Here is an 18,047-nt window from a genome sequence, read left to right as displayed (position 1 = left end):
AGCTCTCACTCTTTGGTTTCCTGCACTGTTCCGGTGTCTCTAAGCGGTCTGATTCCTAGAGACGCAGTCTGCACGTGAAGAAGCTCGTGGATCCCGCAACCTTGCACTCCCCAGCCCCATGTTCGAGGAGCCGGAGTGGGCCGAGGAGGCCCCTGTAGTCGCGGACTTCGGGTCTGTAGCCTTAGGGCTTCGGCCCACGGCAGCCTCTCAAATCAAGGTGAGTGGCCCCGCAGGGGTACTCAGAACAGACTCTGCTGGATTCCGGAGCTGGGGCGCGCAGCGTGTGTAATTAGGGGGAGGGGGGCCGCCTGAAGCCTCCCCAAATCCGGAACTTCCAAAAGAAAGTGACGTTGGAACAGAGAGAATTGGTGAGTAGAAATTAGTGAAGGTTTCTTGGGAGGAAAGGCATGTGGAGAGACCCGAGCGCAAGGGAGCATGACACAGAATGAGAGGCAGTGTGGTAGAAATTGGAGGCCTACGTTAGAATATTTGCACATGTTAAAGATAGAAGCCAATGGAGTGTTTTAGCAGGGGAATGATTTCTTCAGATTCGCGTTTTGAAAGTGTCACTGGTTGCCCTGTGGAGATTGGAAAGAGCAAGAGTGAATGACAATGAGGGCTGTCAGTAGTACTACTGTTCAAAGGGAGCTGGTGCTGAGGGAGTACCGAGAGAATCTCCAGGATGAGTAACCCGTCCAGTAGGACTTCAGTCCAGAAGGGCCTCCCAGACAGCAGACCTCCTTTAAGCCTCTGCCGATGTGAGGGCTGCTGCACTTGCTCAGGCTCTTTCTGTCCTTCAGTCAACCTGTGACATGAAACCTGTCTGCTTTATTCCCTCCCCTTCAACCCCTCACCCATTGCTGTAATCCCCACAACAGGCCTATGTCTGCAGCTTGTCCCCTTCAGTGTTGTTTTTTTTTTTTCCTTTCAGTTCTTTACACTACAACTAGAGGCATCTTTAATACACCCATGTGTGATCATGTCACTTTTATTTCCAAAACTCTTCCTACTTTTTACTAAAAGGTATTAGCTAGAGGTAGAAACCTGAAATTGAGGGTTGGAACTCCTGGTCACTAGCCTCGGTCCTGTAGCTTGTGGCCCTACAATGTTTTTCTGGGAACCCCATCACCTCATCTACACAATGAAGAAAGTGAGGTGGGTGGTTTCTCTGTTCTCCAGCCTCCCAAAGGTTGGGGTGGCGATTTTGAAAGTTCTTCAGGCCCTAGCAGTCTTCGTGATAAGCTAGGTAAGTTGATTGGGAATAATCCAGAAGCCTCTAACCAGCATCTGAATGAGGTCGCCATCTCTCTTCTTACGCCCTAGGCCCCATCCATTCTCCTCGCCCCTGCTTTCATCCCTTGTTTTCCCCCAGGGCTCCAACCGCCGCCAGCTCTTGGCCACATTACGGGCCCTGGAGGTAGCATCTGTTCCCCAGCAGCCCCCTAGCCTGCCTGGCAGTGACTCTGAGGAGGAGGAGGAGGTAGTGGAAACAAAGAAGAAACACCTGAAAAGGGGCTCATTTACTGGTGCATCTAGCGAAGTAGAGGAGAAAAGGAAGAAGAAGCGTCATAAACAGGGCCCATCTAGCAGTGACTCCAAGGAAGAGGAAGTGGAAAGGAAGAAGTGCCACAGAGGGGCTCTTCTTGGCAGTGACGTGGCTGAAGAAGAGAAAAAGGAGAGGAAATGCCGGAAACAGATCCCTTCAAATCTTGCCCAACCCCTGGACAATGTTGACCAAACAGGTAGTATATGTGGGACGTTGAGGGCTGGGGGTGTGGGGATCAGCTGATCCTACATATAACAGAGTTCCTCTGCCACCACTAGGTTTGGGGTTATGGAATAAGAGGTACTTTCACATAGGCCACAGTTTCTGTCTTAGGGACAGGGGTATGGCCAGGATGATGTGCTAAACCTCTGAATTCAGGTCATCTTGCTCCCCAGTATGCCTTTCCATCTCTCTTTCTTCAGATTCTAAAGCTTGGAATTCTCGTGCTACAAGTGACCCCACCAAGCCAACCTGTGAGATCCCTTCCTCTAATCCTCCCCATACCTTGAGTCGCAAGCAATGGCGGAACCGGCAGAAGAACAAGCGTAGACAGAAGAACAAGTTTCGGCTATCTCAGCCACCAGAGCAGGCCCCAGCCCCAGCCCCAGCCTCTGCAGAGGAGGCAGAGGTGCCTTCTGCCCCCAGTCCAGACAGCCACGGAGCCCGGGCAGAGGCTCTTCGAGCCCGAATGGCCCAGCGTCTGGATGGTGCCCGGTTCCGCTACCTCAATGAACAGCTATACTCAGGGCCCAGCAGTGCTGCGCAGCGCCTCTTCCAGGAAGACCCTGAGGCCTTTCTCCTCTACCACCGTGGCTTCCAAAACCAAGTCAAGAAGTGGCCACTGCAGCCAGTAGACCGCATCGCCAGGGATCTTCGCCAGCGGTTAGTGAAAACTGGGCGCTGTGAGAAGCTAGGCGTGTCAGTCCCAGGCTCAGACCAGACCAGTGAGCTCTTCCTCCCTTCCATTCCCAGGCCTGCATCTCTGGTGGTGGCTGACTTTGGCTGTGGGGACTGCCGCCTGGCTTCAAGCATCCGGAACCCTGTACACTGCTTTGACTTGGCCTCTCTGGACCCCCGGGTCACTGTGTGTGACATGGCCCAGGTAAGCCCCTCTCTCCTTCCATGTAAACACACTCTGCCCACCCTGCATCCTTGTGTCTACCCCTAGCGTTCAGTACTGGCTTTCTCCTTCCCATAATGTGTGCTTTGTACAACAGTCTCACTCTCCACAGGTGCCTCTGGAGGATGAATCTGTAGATGTGGCTGTGTTCTGCCTTTCACTGATGGGAACCAACATCAGAGACTTCCTGGAGGAGGCAAATCGAGTGCTGAAGCCAGGGTGGGTGCTCCCAAGACACAGATGCATGACTGTGTGCACATGCGCGTGTCGGTGTACTCAGCCAGAACTTTCCGTCCTTCTCAGGGGTCTCCTGAAAGTGGCTGAGGTCAGCAGCCGCTTTGAAGATGTTCGGACTTTTCTGGGGGCTGTCACCAAGCTGGGCTTCAAGGTCATCTCCAAGGTGAGGGCCCCAGGAAGTCTGTCCTCTTTTTGTCACATGTGTAGCCCTTCAGGCTTATAACGGTGTTCAGGAAGGAGGTCATTGTCAGACACAGATATTTGCTCCTTGAAGGCTTGAGTAGTGGGAGAGAGCCGGGAAGCTTTCTGAGCAGGGGTGGGGCCTGGACGGTGGTGATTTGAAGAGCTGGGGTGAGGACTTACAGCTCACTGGGTCTTTTCTGTCCCTAGGATCTGACCAACAGCCACTTCTTCTTGTTTGACTTTGAAAAGACCGGGCCCCCTCGGGTAGGGCCCAAGACTCAGCTCTCAGGCCTGAAGCTTCAGCCTTGTCTCTATAAGCGCAGGTGACCTTTGGAGCCCCCCTTGAATGGGGAGGCAAATCTAGAACTCCAGACTCAGTGCTCTGAAGACTGTATCCAGCCAGGCTGTGACCCGGGACCTGGTACCACCCTTACTCCATCTCAAGAACAAAATGTGATGAAACTCTTGGCTCAACCCTGCTGTGATGAAGGCTTCTTGGTTCTAGGAAGCATAAAGTTGTTTGGGCTAGCTAAAGAGTAAGGAGTTCATTGTGAGAACACAGGAGTTTGTGGGAATTATGGATCCCCTCAGTGTCATGGAAACTACATGGTTTGGCATTCAAGGCATCTCTGGGTTTGGTGTCTGTTTCCATCTCTCAGAAGTCATATGAGTTTTCTGTCCTAGCATCTCCACTCTGTTATGATTTTCTTGTCTGCACACCAGATCCCTCTGCTCACCCAAAGCTTCTACAGCTTTGGTCTGCCCAGGCCTTGAAGGCCTCAGGCAGGCATTGCTCCTTGGCTCTAGGGCAGCTTGGCTCTAGAGCAAGTGCAGCAGCCTTCACATCAGCGGAGGCAACTTGTCTCTCGTCCACCATCATCTGGACTTCTCGGTCAAGATGGTTTGATTGTCGCTATGCTGAGTACTTCTTCCCCCTGATTGTCATCTCTGTCTTTGGAGCTGAATGGCCCTGACCCTCCTAGCATCTGTTGTTCTGTTGGGCCCTGGTGTTTGTCTGGCTGAGAGCACAGATATTGGAATCAGGTAGGCCTGCTGTTGACTGCCGAGAGCGTTTTACTCTTTGAATGTTCAGCTACTCATTTGGTAAATGATAGAATAACTGTCTCATAGAATTGTTGTATGGGTTAATGAGGAAATCTGTAGCCAAGGCAGGGCACATAGGAGGTGCTCAGTAACTGTTGCTATGGCTGTTGTGTGTTGCAAGCCTTACTGTTTCTGAAGACCTACCCTAAGCAGGATTAGGGGTTGAAGAGTAAAGGATGAATTTGTTGATTGAGGAAGACTCTGGAAGAGCTCAAGATAAGCCTTTCAACAGCCTTATTTTATGAGATTTTTAGAGATTCTTAATAGACTGTGAGCAGTTTTTTGAGTGGGGGTGATGTGGGAGCTGGGTCTCCATAAATCACAACTGATTGATGCCATTTGGGGTGGGGATTGGCAGAAGAGTGTGTCTGTTGTTTCTGCCTCACAGTGGGCCCAGATCAGCACATCCTAGGCCAAACTATGGGCAGAGACGACTAGTTCTGGGAGAAGATGACTGGGATGACAAGTCCTTGGCCTAAAAGGCATCTGCCATGGGCCCAGGTATAAAGATACAGTCCCTTCTACCTATTTCTAAGGGCTCCCCTGGTGGCTCAAACGGTAAAAACTTATTTGCAAGAGCAAGAACTGAGAGGAACCACTGGCACACAGGATCCAGGACTCTGCACCAGTTGAGCGCCTCCAGTAAGGGGGTGTTTTGAGGCAGGTTGTGCAGGCCAGAGGGCGTGTTTGGAAGCTGGGCTGCGAACCATCCAGCAGACACTGTTCAGTACCTTTTCACATGCTTCTTGCTGCTGAGTACTCATCTGACTAGCTGAGTCTTACTCATCCTTCCAGACAGCCTAGTTGTTTCCTACTCCATTGCTCCCAAAGCAGAACTAATTTCTTTATCTGCATTCTCAGAGCACTACAGGAAGAGGTCAACTGCAACATTTAAATACTGTGTGGCAATTGTTTTGTGCATTAGGCTGCAGTCTTCTCAGCTCATATTTATCTTTGTATTTCCAGGGCTGGTCATTTGAGATCCATCCAAGGAGGTGATAGAGATGACAGGGTTCGTGGACCAGTGAGAAGCAGGGGTCATTGCAGGAACCCAGGTTTGGCCACATGATGAGGTCACTAGTGACGGTGCAAGGAGTGGGCAGGCGGGAGAACTTCAGTTGGTAGAACTGGTGGGACATTGAGGCTTGGTGAGAGAAAGGAATCTGAAGCAGATCTTGGGTTTCTGGCTTAAGCAACTGCACTGTTGATGCCATTCAAAATGTTGGGATTTTGGTACCTAGATGTTCATTTGGAAGCGGGACATAAACTCAGCAGCCAGGGGAGGTAATTCAAGTCATCGTAATAGATAAGATATCCAGAGTAAGATAACGAGAAGAGAAAATGGCTTGGAAGAGAACTCTGAGGAGCGTTTAATGGATAAGTAAAGGAAAATGAACCAGTAAAGCTGACAAGAGAAGGTGGGGCCAGAGATGGAGTAAAACCAGGAGAGTGGATTTCTTAATGTGGAAGGAATGGGAAGGTTTTAGTGCTGTTAGATGTTCTTGAAAGGTCTGTTGAAATGAGAGAAAGGTCAGATTGTGGCAGGGAGAGGATTTCTGCGTAATGTTGAGGGGTTTAAATTTATAGTGGTATTATTCATGAATGTATAGTTACACCAGTCGGCCCAATGGTGTGGTTATCTCTGCCTGCTCAGGAATCTAGGTGTACCTGTAGGAAAAATGAGTACTAAGGGATCATCCAGAGTTGAAACCTTATCACACAATTGAAATGAAATCAAGCAAAGGCATTTCAGACCATTCACAAGTTAGTGATGTCTATGCTGGGCCATGAACTTTGTAGAACAACCGAGTGGAGTGAAGACTGGAGTAGATAGTTGCACTGGGGGTAATTTTAAAAGTAACCTAGAAAGATGGGAGGCTGTGGTCAGAAGCTGGAATGTCTGAATAGTTCATACTGTAAGCAAAGCAGCCCCAGGCAGTGGCCAAGTTTAAGAGTGTAGTTATAGGAGTGAGTGCCTGAGAGGAGTGCACAGGAGGTTGCCTGGAGGTTGAGTATTGCATGGGGGGCTCAGATATTGGGAGTGGGTCTGCATGGACTTTGAAGTTCTCCAAGATGATGATAGAAGTTAGCATGGAACAGTGCCAGTGTCTTGAAGAAGGGGGCAGAATCAGGAAATCTGCAGACAGAGTAGGAGAGGCCGGATAGCGTGAATTCAGAAGGACAGAGAGTCACACAGCCTACTCGAGAGACTTCCATCTGGGAGATGATGTGAGGCTGGTGAGTGGAGCTGGCTGCCAGGCAGCCAAGACAATACCCTGACAGTCGTCTCCAACTTACCGGGATTCTCTGGGGACTATAGGGGATACAACTGTTGTGGTAGCTTCATGGGGTGGGAACCTCTTGGGATAACGGAGAGGCAAGCCATCAAGTCTGAGGACGTCTGCCTCGTTATAGAACATACATCACCTTTTATAGCGTCCTAGCTCTGCTTCCTCCCAGCTGTTAGGTATATTCCTAGATCTTGATTCGTTTTTCCTGTTTTGTTATCATGCTCAACAGGACAGCTGGGGTCTGCCTTCCTCTCTCTTTTGCTTTCCTTCCCTTACTTAAAATTTGGATTTTTTCTTTGTCTGTTCTGGCTCCAGCCACCTGAATAAACATCTTGCTAGGTCTGCCTCAGGCCCCTGACTCCCCCTATCTCAGGCCAGCCTCCACCTGCTTTTCCATCAATTCTGAAAGCAGGGCTTCTGAGTCTGGATCATCACTGCTCCATTATCAGCTTCAGGACCATCTCTTGTTCAAACCTGGGCTTCAGTGTCTGATGTCTGATATTGAGAGCCTAGACTGAAGAAAGAACTGTGTATGCTCCCTTAAGAAAAAGCAGCATACCAGCTGTTTAAGGAACAATGAGATCAGTTTAAGGAACAATTTGAGAATAGGATGGAGTGGCAGTCATAGTAAGAGGTAAATGGGAGTGGGAAAGAGTCTTAACTGGAGACTCCACTGGGAGCATTCAGGAAGCTTGAGGTATTTATTCCTAACGCCAAGAAATGGTACACCTGGAGTCTGACTCCTGCCCTGGAAATGCAGAGGGCAAACAGAGGCTCACTTTCAGTGGTGGAGCCAGGGGCGTGCTGCTGCTTTTGCATTGGTCTGTGTTCCTAGAATTTGCTGAGGCGAACCATGCAGGAGTGTATCCTGTGCACCTTGTAGCAGGGGAAGCAACGGGTGGTCTAGAGTGCTGTCCAGTAGGACCATTGAAGAGGTAAGGAAGCACAGAGAAGTTAAGAGTGTGCCATCTGGACTAAGGAGGGAATTGTAGGATACCACCCAGAATAAAGCTGCACCCACCAGGGTAAAGGGGACTGCAGAAAAAGGACAGCAAGATGCCCCCTTTAAATCTGTGAGGCCCATGGGACCCAGAAATATCCAACTAGGCAAAAGCTATCTTATCCCCTTCTTTCTCTGCAGTTGGGCCCAGAGCAGTCAGCAGCTATTAGGTGCAAAGGAGATGAGAAGAGAGCCTAGAGATCATCCCCCACCCCCTTCTCCAGTGCAGGCTTCTTGACTAGTGGGACAGAGCTGAGAGGTGAAAACAGCTAAAGCCAGAGAGGTGCAGATTATTTATTGTTACGTAGGATTAGATGTTGTAATCACTTGAGATTGGGTTTGTATCTTATACTGATCCTAAGAATATGTGAACTGAGAATGAGCCATAAGGCACAGGCTTGCCACAGCTTTTCTCTGAATGAAGAAAGGTCGGAGGGGTGGTGGGAGACAAGAATAAAGTTGGGTTTGGATAGCAGTCTGGGCTCATGCTTCCTCAGCATCCGTTTTAGAGGTTGATTACCCCTGCAGTCACTGGTACGCTCCAGCTTTTGTTCTTGTAACACAGTCCTAAGGGAACACAGTTCCCAAAGAAACAACGTGATCTTGGCGGAGACACAGCTCAGCTCCAGTCACTCAACCACTTACATAATTGCACAAAGGCCTTTACAGATTTTCACAGAGACCTCTAACTAGGTTATCCTCCATCCCCGGTGACTTCCCAGGCTGGCCACCTGGTTCGGACTTCTACAGTCACCACATTACCAGTCCAGCTGCTTCCACTCCTGTTCCCAGAGCAATTCATTTGCCGCACAGCCAAGGTGAGCCTTTTTAAAATGTAAGTCAGATATGTCACTTCTCTGCTTAAAACTCTTCAATAGATTCTCACTGCTCTGAGAACGAAAGGCAGACTCCTTTCCAGGGCCTAAGTGATCTTGCCCAGGCTTCCCTCTCCAACTGCATCTTAATCCACTCCTTCCACATGAAAAACTCTAGCCCCATAGGCTTTCTTTTCATTCCTCAAGCGTTCCAAGCCGTTTCTACTTCTGGGTCTTTAAAATGTGCCACTTCGTCTTCCCAGGGCACTTTTCCCTGGTGAGTTCATTTTCATCTTCCAGATCTTCACACTAGCATCCCATTTTCTATAGGAAAAAAAACAGGCTAGATCTCACCAGAATGTCCTTTTCCGAGACACACAGTTAAATTACATTCCCCAGCTTCTTGCCTCAAGGTGAGGCTGTGTGCATAGTCCTTCCCAATGGAAAGTAAGTAGAAGTGATGTTTCACTACCAGACAGGGCAGTTAAAGAGTGGGTGAACCTTCTCTTTGGGTGGAGAAGGATATTCTCCACCCCTTCATCTACCTTTCAAGGCAGATGTTCTGAAGCAGATGTTTTGAAGATGGAGTCAGAGACTAGACCTCTGGATGTTTGATCCTGGGTTTAGAGGAAAATTGCTTGACCAAGAACATCCACATTGGTTTTGACAAGGAATAACCTCTTTTGCATTAATTTAGTGAGTTTGGGGACTGTTACAGTCGTTAGCATTATATTCCCTGGCTAATATATCTTCTCTGGACATCCTGTCCACCTTAGTCTTGATCACAAAACAAGGAAACCCGTGTTTCCTTCAGGGTGCTTCAGGCATTTAATTATTTTACCAGATGCTAGTTTATACTATCCCTTGTCCTATGAATTCAACTCCTAATTGGGGAAAAATTGCCCACATGAGGAAATTGAGAGATTGATTTTATTAGTTACATTTTGATTGTGAGCCCCCTCCCCCCCAAAAAAAATCCTCCTAAAGAATATCTCAAGTTAGATTTTTCATCTCATAAAATTAGAAACCTGATGGTTGTTGGCATTGACTCAGGAATTCAAGGATCTTAGCAGTTAGGTCTGTGTGGTTCTCTTGGTCTCTTGATTCTCATGGTCACAAGAGACACCTTGTGATTTGATTAATCGGAAACACCCTACTTATTTAGCCTTCTCAGGAATCTCACAGATTGCCACAGCCCCTGTCTTTTTGGTCTTACTTCAAGGGTCCTTCTACATTGTTAATACTCTGGTGTAAATATGTTCCATTATTCCCTAGAACATGACTGAGATCAGTCTGAAATACTAACATTTTAATTACATTTGTCTTCCCCACCCCTTCCCACATCTCAGTGACTTGTCAGCAACTCCTCCAGTTCAAAGCCGTTCTCCGTCCAGCTCAGTGGGGGTGGGGAAACCTTCACGGTTCTGTTCATTTCACTCATTCTTTACCTCCTTTGTCACTTCTAGGATTGGGATGGGGAAGGGTATATTAGAGGGAAAAGGGCTAAACTTTTGGTTTAGTTTGGCTCTATCAGTGTGTTCTACTAAGACAGGCATGTAAATGTTGGTTCAGTGTGTGAGGTGCTGGGGTTCTTTGAAGCCACCCGATGCCCCTTAGGGACTTTTGCACTAACTGGCTCTGGTTCCCTCCTTAAGATACTCAGGCCACACCCCTCAGCTTCTGACCCTGACAGTGTATCCATTGCCTCCTAGTGCTAAAGAACCTCACCTTGGCCAGCAGTCCTCCTGAGAGAGGTCTCAGCAAACATCTTAAGAGTGGTTACCTTTCTGGGAGCCTCCAGGAGACTTCTGCATGTTTGTCCTGCCAAAAGGCAGAAGTACAGCCTGACTAGCAGCTGACTCCCCTCCCCTCGCCCTGCCCCAGCTAGCCTGACTCTGACCTTTCCATTCTCTCTGTGGTCCCAGACCCTCACAAGTGTCTTGGGTTACTTTCCCCCAACAAGCCTCCACCACAGTGGCCTTGTTGAAATTGGGGCTATAAGTTTCTGACTGCAGCAACCCTCCCACTAGAGAATGTAATGCTGAATAAGGTCTCTCCCTGTCATGGGAATACAAAATGACTACAAGTGGTCCTCTTAGAGCCCTGCTCACCTGATTGAGGATAGAGGGAACAGCACTGCTTCTTTGCCTTTCAGGGGGACGTTCTCTGTATTCCTCCAGATTCCCATCAATGAAGCTGATGTTTCTAACTTCATTGTAGGAGGGTTAGTGAACTCTGGATCAGCTTTATTATCTAAGAGTAAATGCTGTGTTGGGCTTCCCCAGTGGCTCTTCATTAAAGGATCCACCTGTAATGCGGGAGATGTGGCAGGAGCTGCATGTTTGATTCCTGGGTCAGGATCCCCTGGAGAAGGAAATGGCAACCCACTCCAGTATTCTTGCTTGGAAAATCTCATGGACAGAGGAGCCGGGTGGGCTATTGTCCATGGGGTCGTTGGACATGACTTAGTGACTATATAGATATATCTAGGGCCTTTATTTAATATCCTTTTATTGTGCAAGTATTTTTAAACAATTTTAATATCCATCCATGTATCTATCAGGGCTCAGTCAGGAAAGAGAAACCACACTAAATGTTTCAAATAGAGGACATTTAATGCAGAGAATTGATTTCTAGTGACAAAAGCCGAGTCAAAAGAAAATGCTTGATGTAATTAAAAATTGAGAACTGGAGAAATCAGATAATGTCCAAAGGCCTGGGAAAACCAAGCAGAAGAAATGATATGATTATCAAAAACCAGGAGCTCAGAGAAGTGGCCCCTTTTGACTGGTCAATACTCAGACTTTTGTGGGGGAGGCTCCCTCCACATAACCTGGTGCTTGGACTTCTGAGGAAGGACATGGCCTTGAGGAAGGACATGGCCTTGAGGGTGGGGGTGCACGGTCTGAATCTTCTCTGGCCGTCACGCCGGAAACTGATCTGCTGCTGGTGTCTCCTAAGTGTAGCAAAGCTGCTGCGGAGTGCAGAAGAAGCCGGTAGCCAGAGCCAACTTTCTGCAGCTGAAGTACTGTAACAGCAGCTGGAAAACAGGAATGAAGACCCTCCCCGCTGTGTTTCACTTTCAGTTTCCCTTTATGGCACCTCTTTGGCAGAACCTGATGGAACCACCTGGCAGTGGATTCTTGGAAATACAGTTTGCAGAGTCACAGCTGCAGCAACACAACTCCAGAGTGTGTATGTGGGGGGTGCAGAGGGAGATACAGAGAGTGCAGAAGCCAAAAGAAAATAGATAAATAACCAGAGCATTCCATGCACTAATAGCTGCTCATACATCTAGATTGTTGTTTCTGTCAGCTCTGAAGTATCTCCTAATAAGCATCCACCATAGTAAGCTTATCCATTCTCCTGGTTGCCTCAAATTCTTTGCCATCTCGATAAATTAAAACCCTTACAGTTTAGGGTTCTGCGTACAAAATAAGTTCCCCCAATTATATGCACTCTGAGATTTGGGAGGTAAGTGTCATGTTCCTGTTACTTGGCTGTTGCCAGAGGCAGGTTTAGATGTTGGCTTTCTGCAGCAGCATTTGCGTCGAAGCCAAGGACAAAAGGATGCGTACTGTAGTGGCTAAAGTTCAACTTAGTACTGGAGGTTCAATAGGTAAAATAAATCTACTTTGTACAAGCTTGGCTTTGATGGTTAAGAGGAAAAATTATTGGAAGGATATCAATAAGTTACTCAGAGAACTAATGGAAAGTCCAGGGAGTGAGGCTTAGAGAACAGACAGGAGCCAGGGGAGGATGAACAGCTGCAAAAACTAAGGTCAACTTTAGAGTCATCATGGTTAGGATGGCATTGCTGGCACCATTGCTACTTGACTTTTTTCCTCACTCTTGTCAGTACATAGAGTGATGCTGAGAATTGAGTTTATCCTCTAAGTTCATGGCACTGTTAGGATTGGTTCATGAAGGGCCCCTCTCCTGTTCTTTGTTGTTTCCTTTATTCCTGATTCATACTTCAGTTCCTCTTAATAGCTTCACAACATATTTGTTGTGTTCCCCTGGACGCCTGTGTATCCTTGGCAAAATAGATGGTGGTTTTGGTATATGTGTGTTTTTGCAGAGACTGCCAGCTGATCCTCACAGCCACTTTCTTCTTTGTGGGAAATCAGCTGGACTCTTTCCCAGCTTCCCTTATTCTTAAGTGTGATCAAGTGAATGATAGTAGAACTAAGGTGTGCTACTCCTACGACCTGGGTCCTTAAATTTTCCTATGCACGGTCCCCCATGTTATTTCCAATTTGGCCTTTGAGCATACAACCTTGAAAGCTACACCTTGAAAGAGCCAGAAGATGGAAGGAGCCTGAACATCACTTAGAGGACAGCCACCCACCAATTTGGAGCATCTGTTTTGGATGTCTCATGAGTGAGAAATAAATTTCTATCTTTTTCAGCCAGTGACTAGTGATCTTTCTTTAAAATCCCTTTTAATCGAACGCATCAGAAAAGTAAACAAAACAGGGCCATAAAGAAAAGTAAACAAAAATGTTAAGCCTAATGTTTTATCACAAGGCCAGCGCCCAGGTAGGCACCATCTAGACTGAGAAACCAAGTGCTGACCACACCCAATAGCCTCTTTTGTGTCGCCTCCCAAACGTGAGCAGCTTTCTTCTCTCAACATTACAGAATTGCCACCATCCAGGCTTCCATGACATTGATTTCCTTGCTTTTCTTTATAGTCTTACTAGTTGAGCTGTTTAGTTGCTCAGTCATGTCCAACTCTTTGCATCCCCATGGACTGTGCACCAGGCTCCTCTGTCCATGGGATTCTTCAGGCAGGAATACTGGAGTGGGTTGCCATTTCCTTCTCCAGGGGATCTTCCTGACCCAAGGATCAAACCCACATCTCTTATATCTCCTGCATTGGCAGGAGTGTTCTTTACCACTAGCGCCACCTGGCTGAAATACAACCAATTTTTTGTATGTTGACCAGGGAGCAGCACCCATGCAAAGTAACCTCACTTACTTTAGTAATTTATCTGTATTCTTTTTATTTTCTGCAAATATTATCCTCATAATGTGTGATTATCATATCAGTTTATTTCATGCTTTCTAATTCTGTATCATTTATTCTTATCCATGATGTACTCCAAGAGGTCCATCACTATGTTCAAGTGATTTTGGTAGAAATCTTTGAATCATTCTCAAACTTGAAAGAAGAACTTTTGGTGTTTCATCACTGGGTGTGATATTTAAAGTGAGATTCTGATTAATGGTCCTCAGATTAATAATATGCTCTACTTGCTATTACTTGTATTATGAATCAAATTTGGAATTTTGTCAAATGCTGCTTCTGAATTGAGATGATCATATATTTTTAAAAATTCTGTCAGTGTAGCAAATAAAAGATTTATTTATTTTATATGTGAAATCAACCTTAAGTTTTTGGAATAAAATCAGCTTCGTTGATTTTACCTGTTTTACATATTGGTGAAATCAGTTTGATAATATTTTGTATAGGGCTTTTTAATCTGTGCTCATGAGTGAACATAAATGATATCTTCCTATAAATCTTCCTTTTCCCACACAATGCAGTGTTTTTAAGTTCTTCTCATGTTGCTCTGTGTACTATAACTCACTTTTAATACCTTCTTCAAATGTTCTAATGACTTATAGCCCAGAGTTCTTACTGTAGCTAAAAAGGCCCTGTCTTGTTTGGATTCCCAATATCTCTTGAACACTCACCCCCTTTTACACACACCCTTCCAGCCACACTGTCCATTTTGCTATTTATTTGAATATTCTGGGTATGCCCCTGCCATTGTACTATTTCATCTACCTGGAATATTATTTCCACAGATATCTTTATGGCCCACTTCCACACTGTATTCAGGTCTCTGTTCAAATGTCAGTCTATCAGATTATCTTTGTCTCTAACCAATACGTCTTATATTTCCTCCCAGTACTTTCTGCTGCCTTAACCATGCTTAGTGTTTCTTCAAGGAACTTACCATCACCTTTTAGATTACATGTTTATTTATTTATATAGTCATTGTGTATCCAAGGGAGCAAGGACTTTTCTGTCTTAATACTGTATCCCTGATAGTACATACTTGCATCCAACATCTGTTTAGTGTTCCAGTGTGTATATGTTTAGAACATTTAGCTTAGCCATTCCTCTAAAGACCTTTAGATTATCCAAGTCCTTGTGACTACAAACAATTTGGGGAAGGATTTTCTTATAAATGTTCTCTTAAAAGTAATAAGGTCTTTGTTCCAGATTTCAAGTTAATTGGTTAGGCCAGTTATCCCACAATTAACAACTCTAAACTCTGAACAAAATACAAACAAAAACCAACTATTTGAAGGCCCTGGAAAGTGAACAAGAGCAGGCAGAAAGCAGAGGAGAATTTAACCATGAAAGACTTTAGCTGCAATGGGTAAGAATTGTGATCTTTGTGGTCTTTCTGTCTGAAGGTTTTCCTTCCCCACCCCATTTTCCAGCCCCACCCTTTCCCCAAGTTCCAAAAGCAGAAAACCACAGCCTTACTTGCTCAGAATAGCAGAGGACAGAGTTCAGGGCTGGTAAAACTGGTGGAAATGTAAGAGCCTAGAAATCTTAGAAGAGAGAGAGTGGTATAAGGGGTGAAACCAAAATATGGACATAAACTCAGCCCAAATCCTTGGATGACCACTGAATTACACATGCACAGTGGAGACTCAGGGGGACCTAGCAGAAATAGCTGGCAGTATCCAGTGAGGATTCTACCTTTGAATGATAGAAATACACTGGGGAAAGGTTTGCAAATTTGCTGCTTTTTTGCCTGAGTGCATTCCTCAATCCGCGTCCAACTTGGGATGACAGCTAATGTGTCACGAGACAGGGTTTGGCCATGGAGAAAAGCTGGAAATTTAAAAGGAAAGTCCCAGAAGCAAAAGAACTATAGAGGAGATGTGCCCCTAAGTCTGTCCAAATCTTTGACAAGTGACTAAATTGTGTAAATGCAGGTGAGATGCTTTGAGGCTAGGCTGAAAAAGCAGCTGCTGGAAGCCAAAAAAAAGTAAGCAGGTATATCAACTGTTGCATACATATTCCAGGAAATATGAAATTTGCATTTTGAGCCCACCCCCCATCCCAAAAGTTCTTTTATAACAACACCAACAACAAATTGTCAGAACATAACAGAATACGAATTTCCATTTGGTTCTTGTAGTTTCTATGTTTCTACAGCATATTATCTATAATATCCAGTTTTCTCCCCAAATTACAAGACATGCAAATAAACAGGAAATTATGGCCCAATTATAATTATAAAAATATAAAAAAACAAAACAAAAAAAATTATAAAAATATGAAATTGTAAGCAGTAACTTATACTCCAGATAAAAGAAACTCAATGGAAACTGACTCTAGTGGGCTCTGATATGGGATTTAGCTGTCACATAGTTCACCGTAGCTGTTATTAATGTGTCCAAATAATGAAATGAAAATATGTCTAAGAAATTTAAGGAAATTAAGGCCTCAGTGAATACACAGATGGGGAACCTTGCCAGAAACATAGAAACTACTAGAAAGAACCAAATGGAAAACATCAGTAAAATTACAAACTTCTAGCAGGACTAACAGAGAAAAGACACAAATTATCAATATCAGGAAGGAAGCAATAAATACCACTACAGACTGTGTAGACAGATACATAAAGATAATAAAGGAATGCTGCAAACAACTCTCTGGAGGTTTATTTAACAACTTCGTTGAAATGGAACAATTTTCCTCCCCCTAAGGACATCAGAATATAATTCATGCAGTATGAAATAAATAGCCCTGTAACGATTAATGAAATTAAATTTGTAATTCTAAAACTCCCAAGAAAAAAATCTCCAGGCCTTGATTGTCTCACTGGGGAATTCAACCAAATGTTTCAAGAGGAAATAACACTGATTCTTCATAATCTTTTTCAGAAAATAGAAGGAAACTTCCTAATTCATTTTAAGAAGCTATTGCTCTGATACCAAAACCAGAAAGAGAGAATGTAAACACAGACCAAAATCCTGATCAATATAAATGTAAAAATTCTTAACAAAATGTTAGCAAATAGAATCCAGCAATATATGAAAATATATACCATGGCCCAGAAGAGTTTATTTCAGGAATGCAAAGGCTGGTTCAATAGTAGAAAATCAGTCAATGTAATCCACCATATTAAAGGCTAATGAAAAATTACAGGATTACATCAACTGATGATAAACAAGGATTTGACAAAATTCAACAACCATTCATAATCTCAGAAAACTACAGAGGGAAACTTGTTCAACTTCATAAAGAGCATCTATTTTTTAAAAATCTGCTAACATAATGGGTTAAAAAAAAAGAAAAAACCTTAATGTTTCTCCCCTAAAACTGAAAAAAATGCAAGGGTCTCCACTTTTACCATTTTTATTCATAGACAATCCCAAGGAATCTACAAAAAATTCCTAGAATAAGTGAGTTGAGCTTCATAAGATAAAAGACCACAAAAGTTAACTGCATGTCTATACCGTTTCCTGGTGGCTTAGACAGTAAAGAATCTACCTGCAATGCAGGAGACTGGGGTTCGATCCCTGGGTGGGGAATATCCCCTGGAGGAGGAAATGGCAACCTATTCCAGTATTCTTGCCTGGAGAATTCTATGTACAGAAGAACCTTACGGGCTGTAGCCCATGGGGTCACAGAGTCGGACACGACTGAATGATTAACACACAAAAATTAATTGCATTTCTATACACTAGAAATACACATATAGACACTAAAATTTAAAATACCATTTACATTTGCTTGAAAAGAAATTAAGTACTTAACTATAAATAATACATTTGCAGGATTTCTATCGGAGAAGGCAATGGCACCCCACTCCAATACTCTTGCCTAGAAAATCCCATGGACAGGGGAGCCTGGTAGGTTGTAGTCCATGAGGTTGCTAAGAGTCAGACATGACTGAGCAACTTCACTTTCGCTTTTCACTTTCATGCGCTGGAGAAGGAAATGGCAACCCACTCCAGTGTTCTTGCCTGGAGAATCCCAGACATGGGGGAGCCTGGTGGGCTGCCGTCTATGGGGTCGCACAGAGTCAGACACGACTGAAGTAACTTAGCAGTAGCAGGATTTCTATGCTAAACACTGTACAGTGGTGATGAAAGAAATCAAAGATCTGAAAAAATGGGCTTCCAGGTGGCACTAGGGGTAAAGAACCTGCCTGCCAGTGCAAGAGACGTCAGAGATGCTGGTTTGATCCTTGAGTGGGGAAATTCCCATGGACAAAGGACAATCCATGGGGCTGTGATGTATTGGACACGACCAAAGCGACTCTATGCATGCAAGCAAATAAATGGACAGACACCATGTTCTTGATTGCAAAAGCAGTAAAGGCATCAGTTGTGTATCAACGTGGGTATAGAGCTTTAAAAACAATTCCTATCAAAATCCCAGCATGACTTTTTGTAGACATAGATAAGATGATTCTAAAATTTGTATGGAAAGGCAAATGAACTAGAATAGGTAGACAGTTTTGAAAAAGAAGAACAAAGTAGGAGGAATCAGTTTACCCAATTTCAAGACTTACTACATAGCTACAGTAATCAAGACTGTGTGGTATTAGTGGAGGGGAGTATAGATACAAAATCAATAGAATGGAGAACCCAGAAACAAACCAATACAACCACACCCAGCTGATTTTGACTAAAGTGCAAACACAGTTCAATGGGGGAAATATAAGTCTTTTCAACAAATGGAGCTGGAGAACTTGAACATCCACAG

General features: G+C 44.9%; 1 protein-coding gene across 1 annotated transcript; it reads left to right on the top strand.

Moving 5' to 3' along the window:
• Positions 1–27: 27 nt before the first annotated feature.
• RRP8 (ribosomal RNA processing 8) lies at positions 28–13,737 on the top strand. Its single transcript, XM_065943779.1, has 7 exons — positions 28–217; positions 1,373–1,742; positions 1,969–2,428; positions 2,519–2,648; positions 2,779–2,885; positions 2,970–3,066; positions 3,294–13,737. The coding sequence occupies exons 1-7, from the start codon at positions 119–121 to the stop codon at positions 3,411–3,413; spliced, it is 1,383 nt and encodes a 460-aa protein (XP_065799851.1). The 5' UTR covers positions 28–118; the 3' UTR covers positions 3,414–13,737.
• Positions 13,738–18,047: the final 4,310 nt, after the last annotated feature.

Source organism: Muntiacus reevesi, chromosome 9, assembly GCF_963930625.1.
Source record: "Muntiacus reevesi chromosome 9, mMunRee1.1, whole genome shotgun sequence".
In the NCBI taxonomy this organism is placed as follows: Eukaryota; Metazoa; Chordata; class Mammalia; order Artiodactyla; family Cervidae; genus Muntiacus; species Muntiacus reevesi.
Note: the sequence above shows the minus strand (reverse complement) of the source record. Positions and strands in the feature narration are given on the sequence as shown.

Coding starts and splice junctions, on each gene's coding strand:
- RRP8 (XM_065943779.1), top strand. CDS start 119: ATGTTCGAGGAGCCGGAGTGGGCCGAGGAGGCCCCTGTAGTCGCGGAC. Junction 2,649..2,778: donor CTGTGTGTGACATGGCCCAG/GTAAGCCCCTCT, acceptor CACTCTCCACAG/GTGCCTCTGGAGGATGAATC. Junction 2,886..2,969: donor AATCGAGTGCTGAAGCCAGG/GTGGGTGCTCCC, acceptor CGTCCTTCTCAG/GGGTCTCCTGAAAGTGGCTG.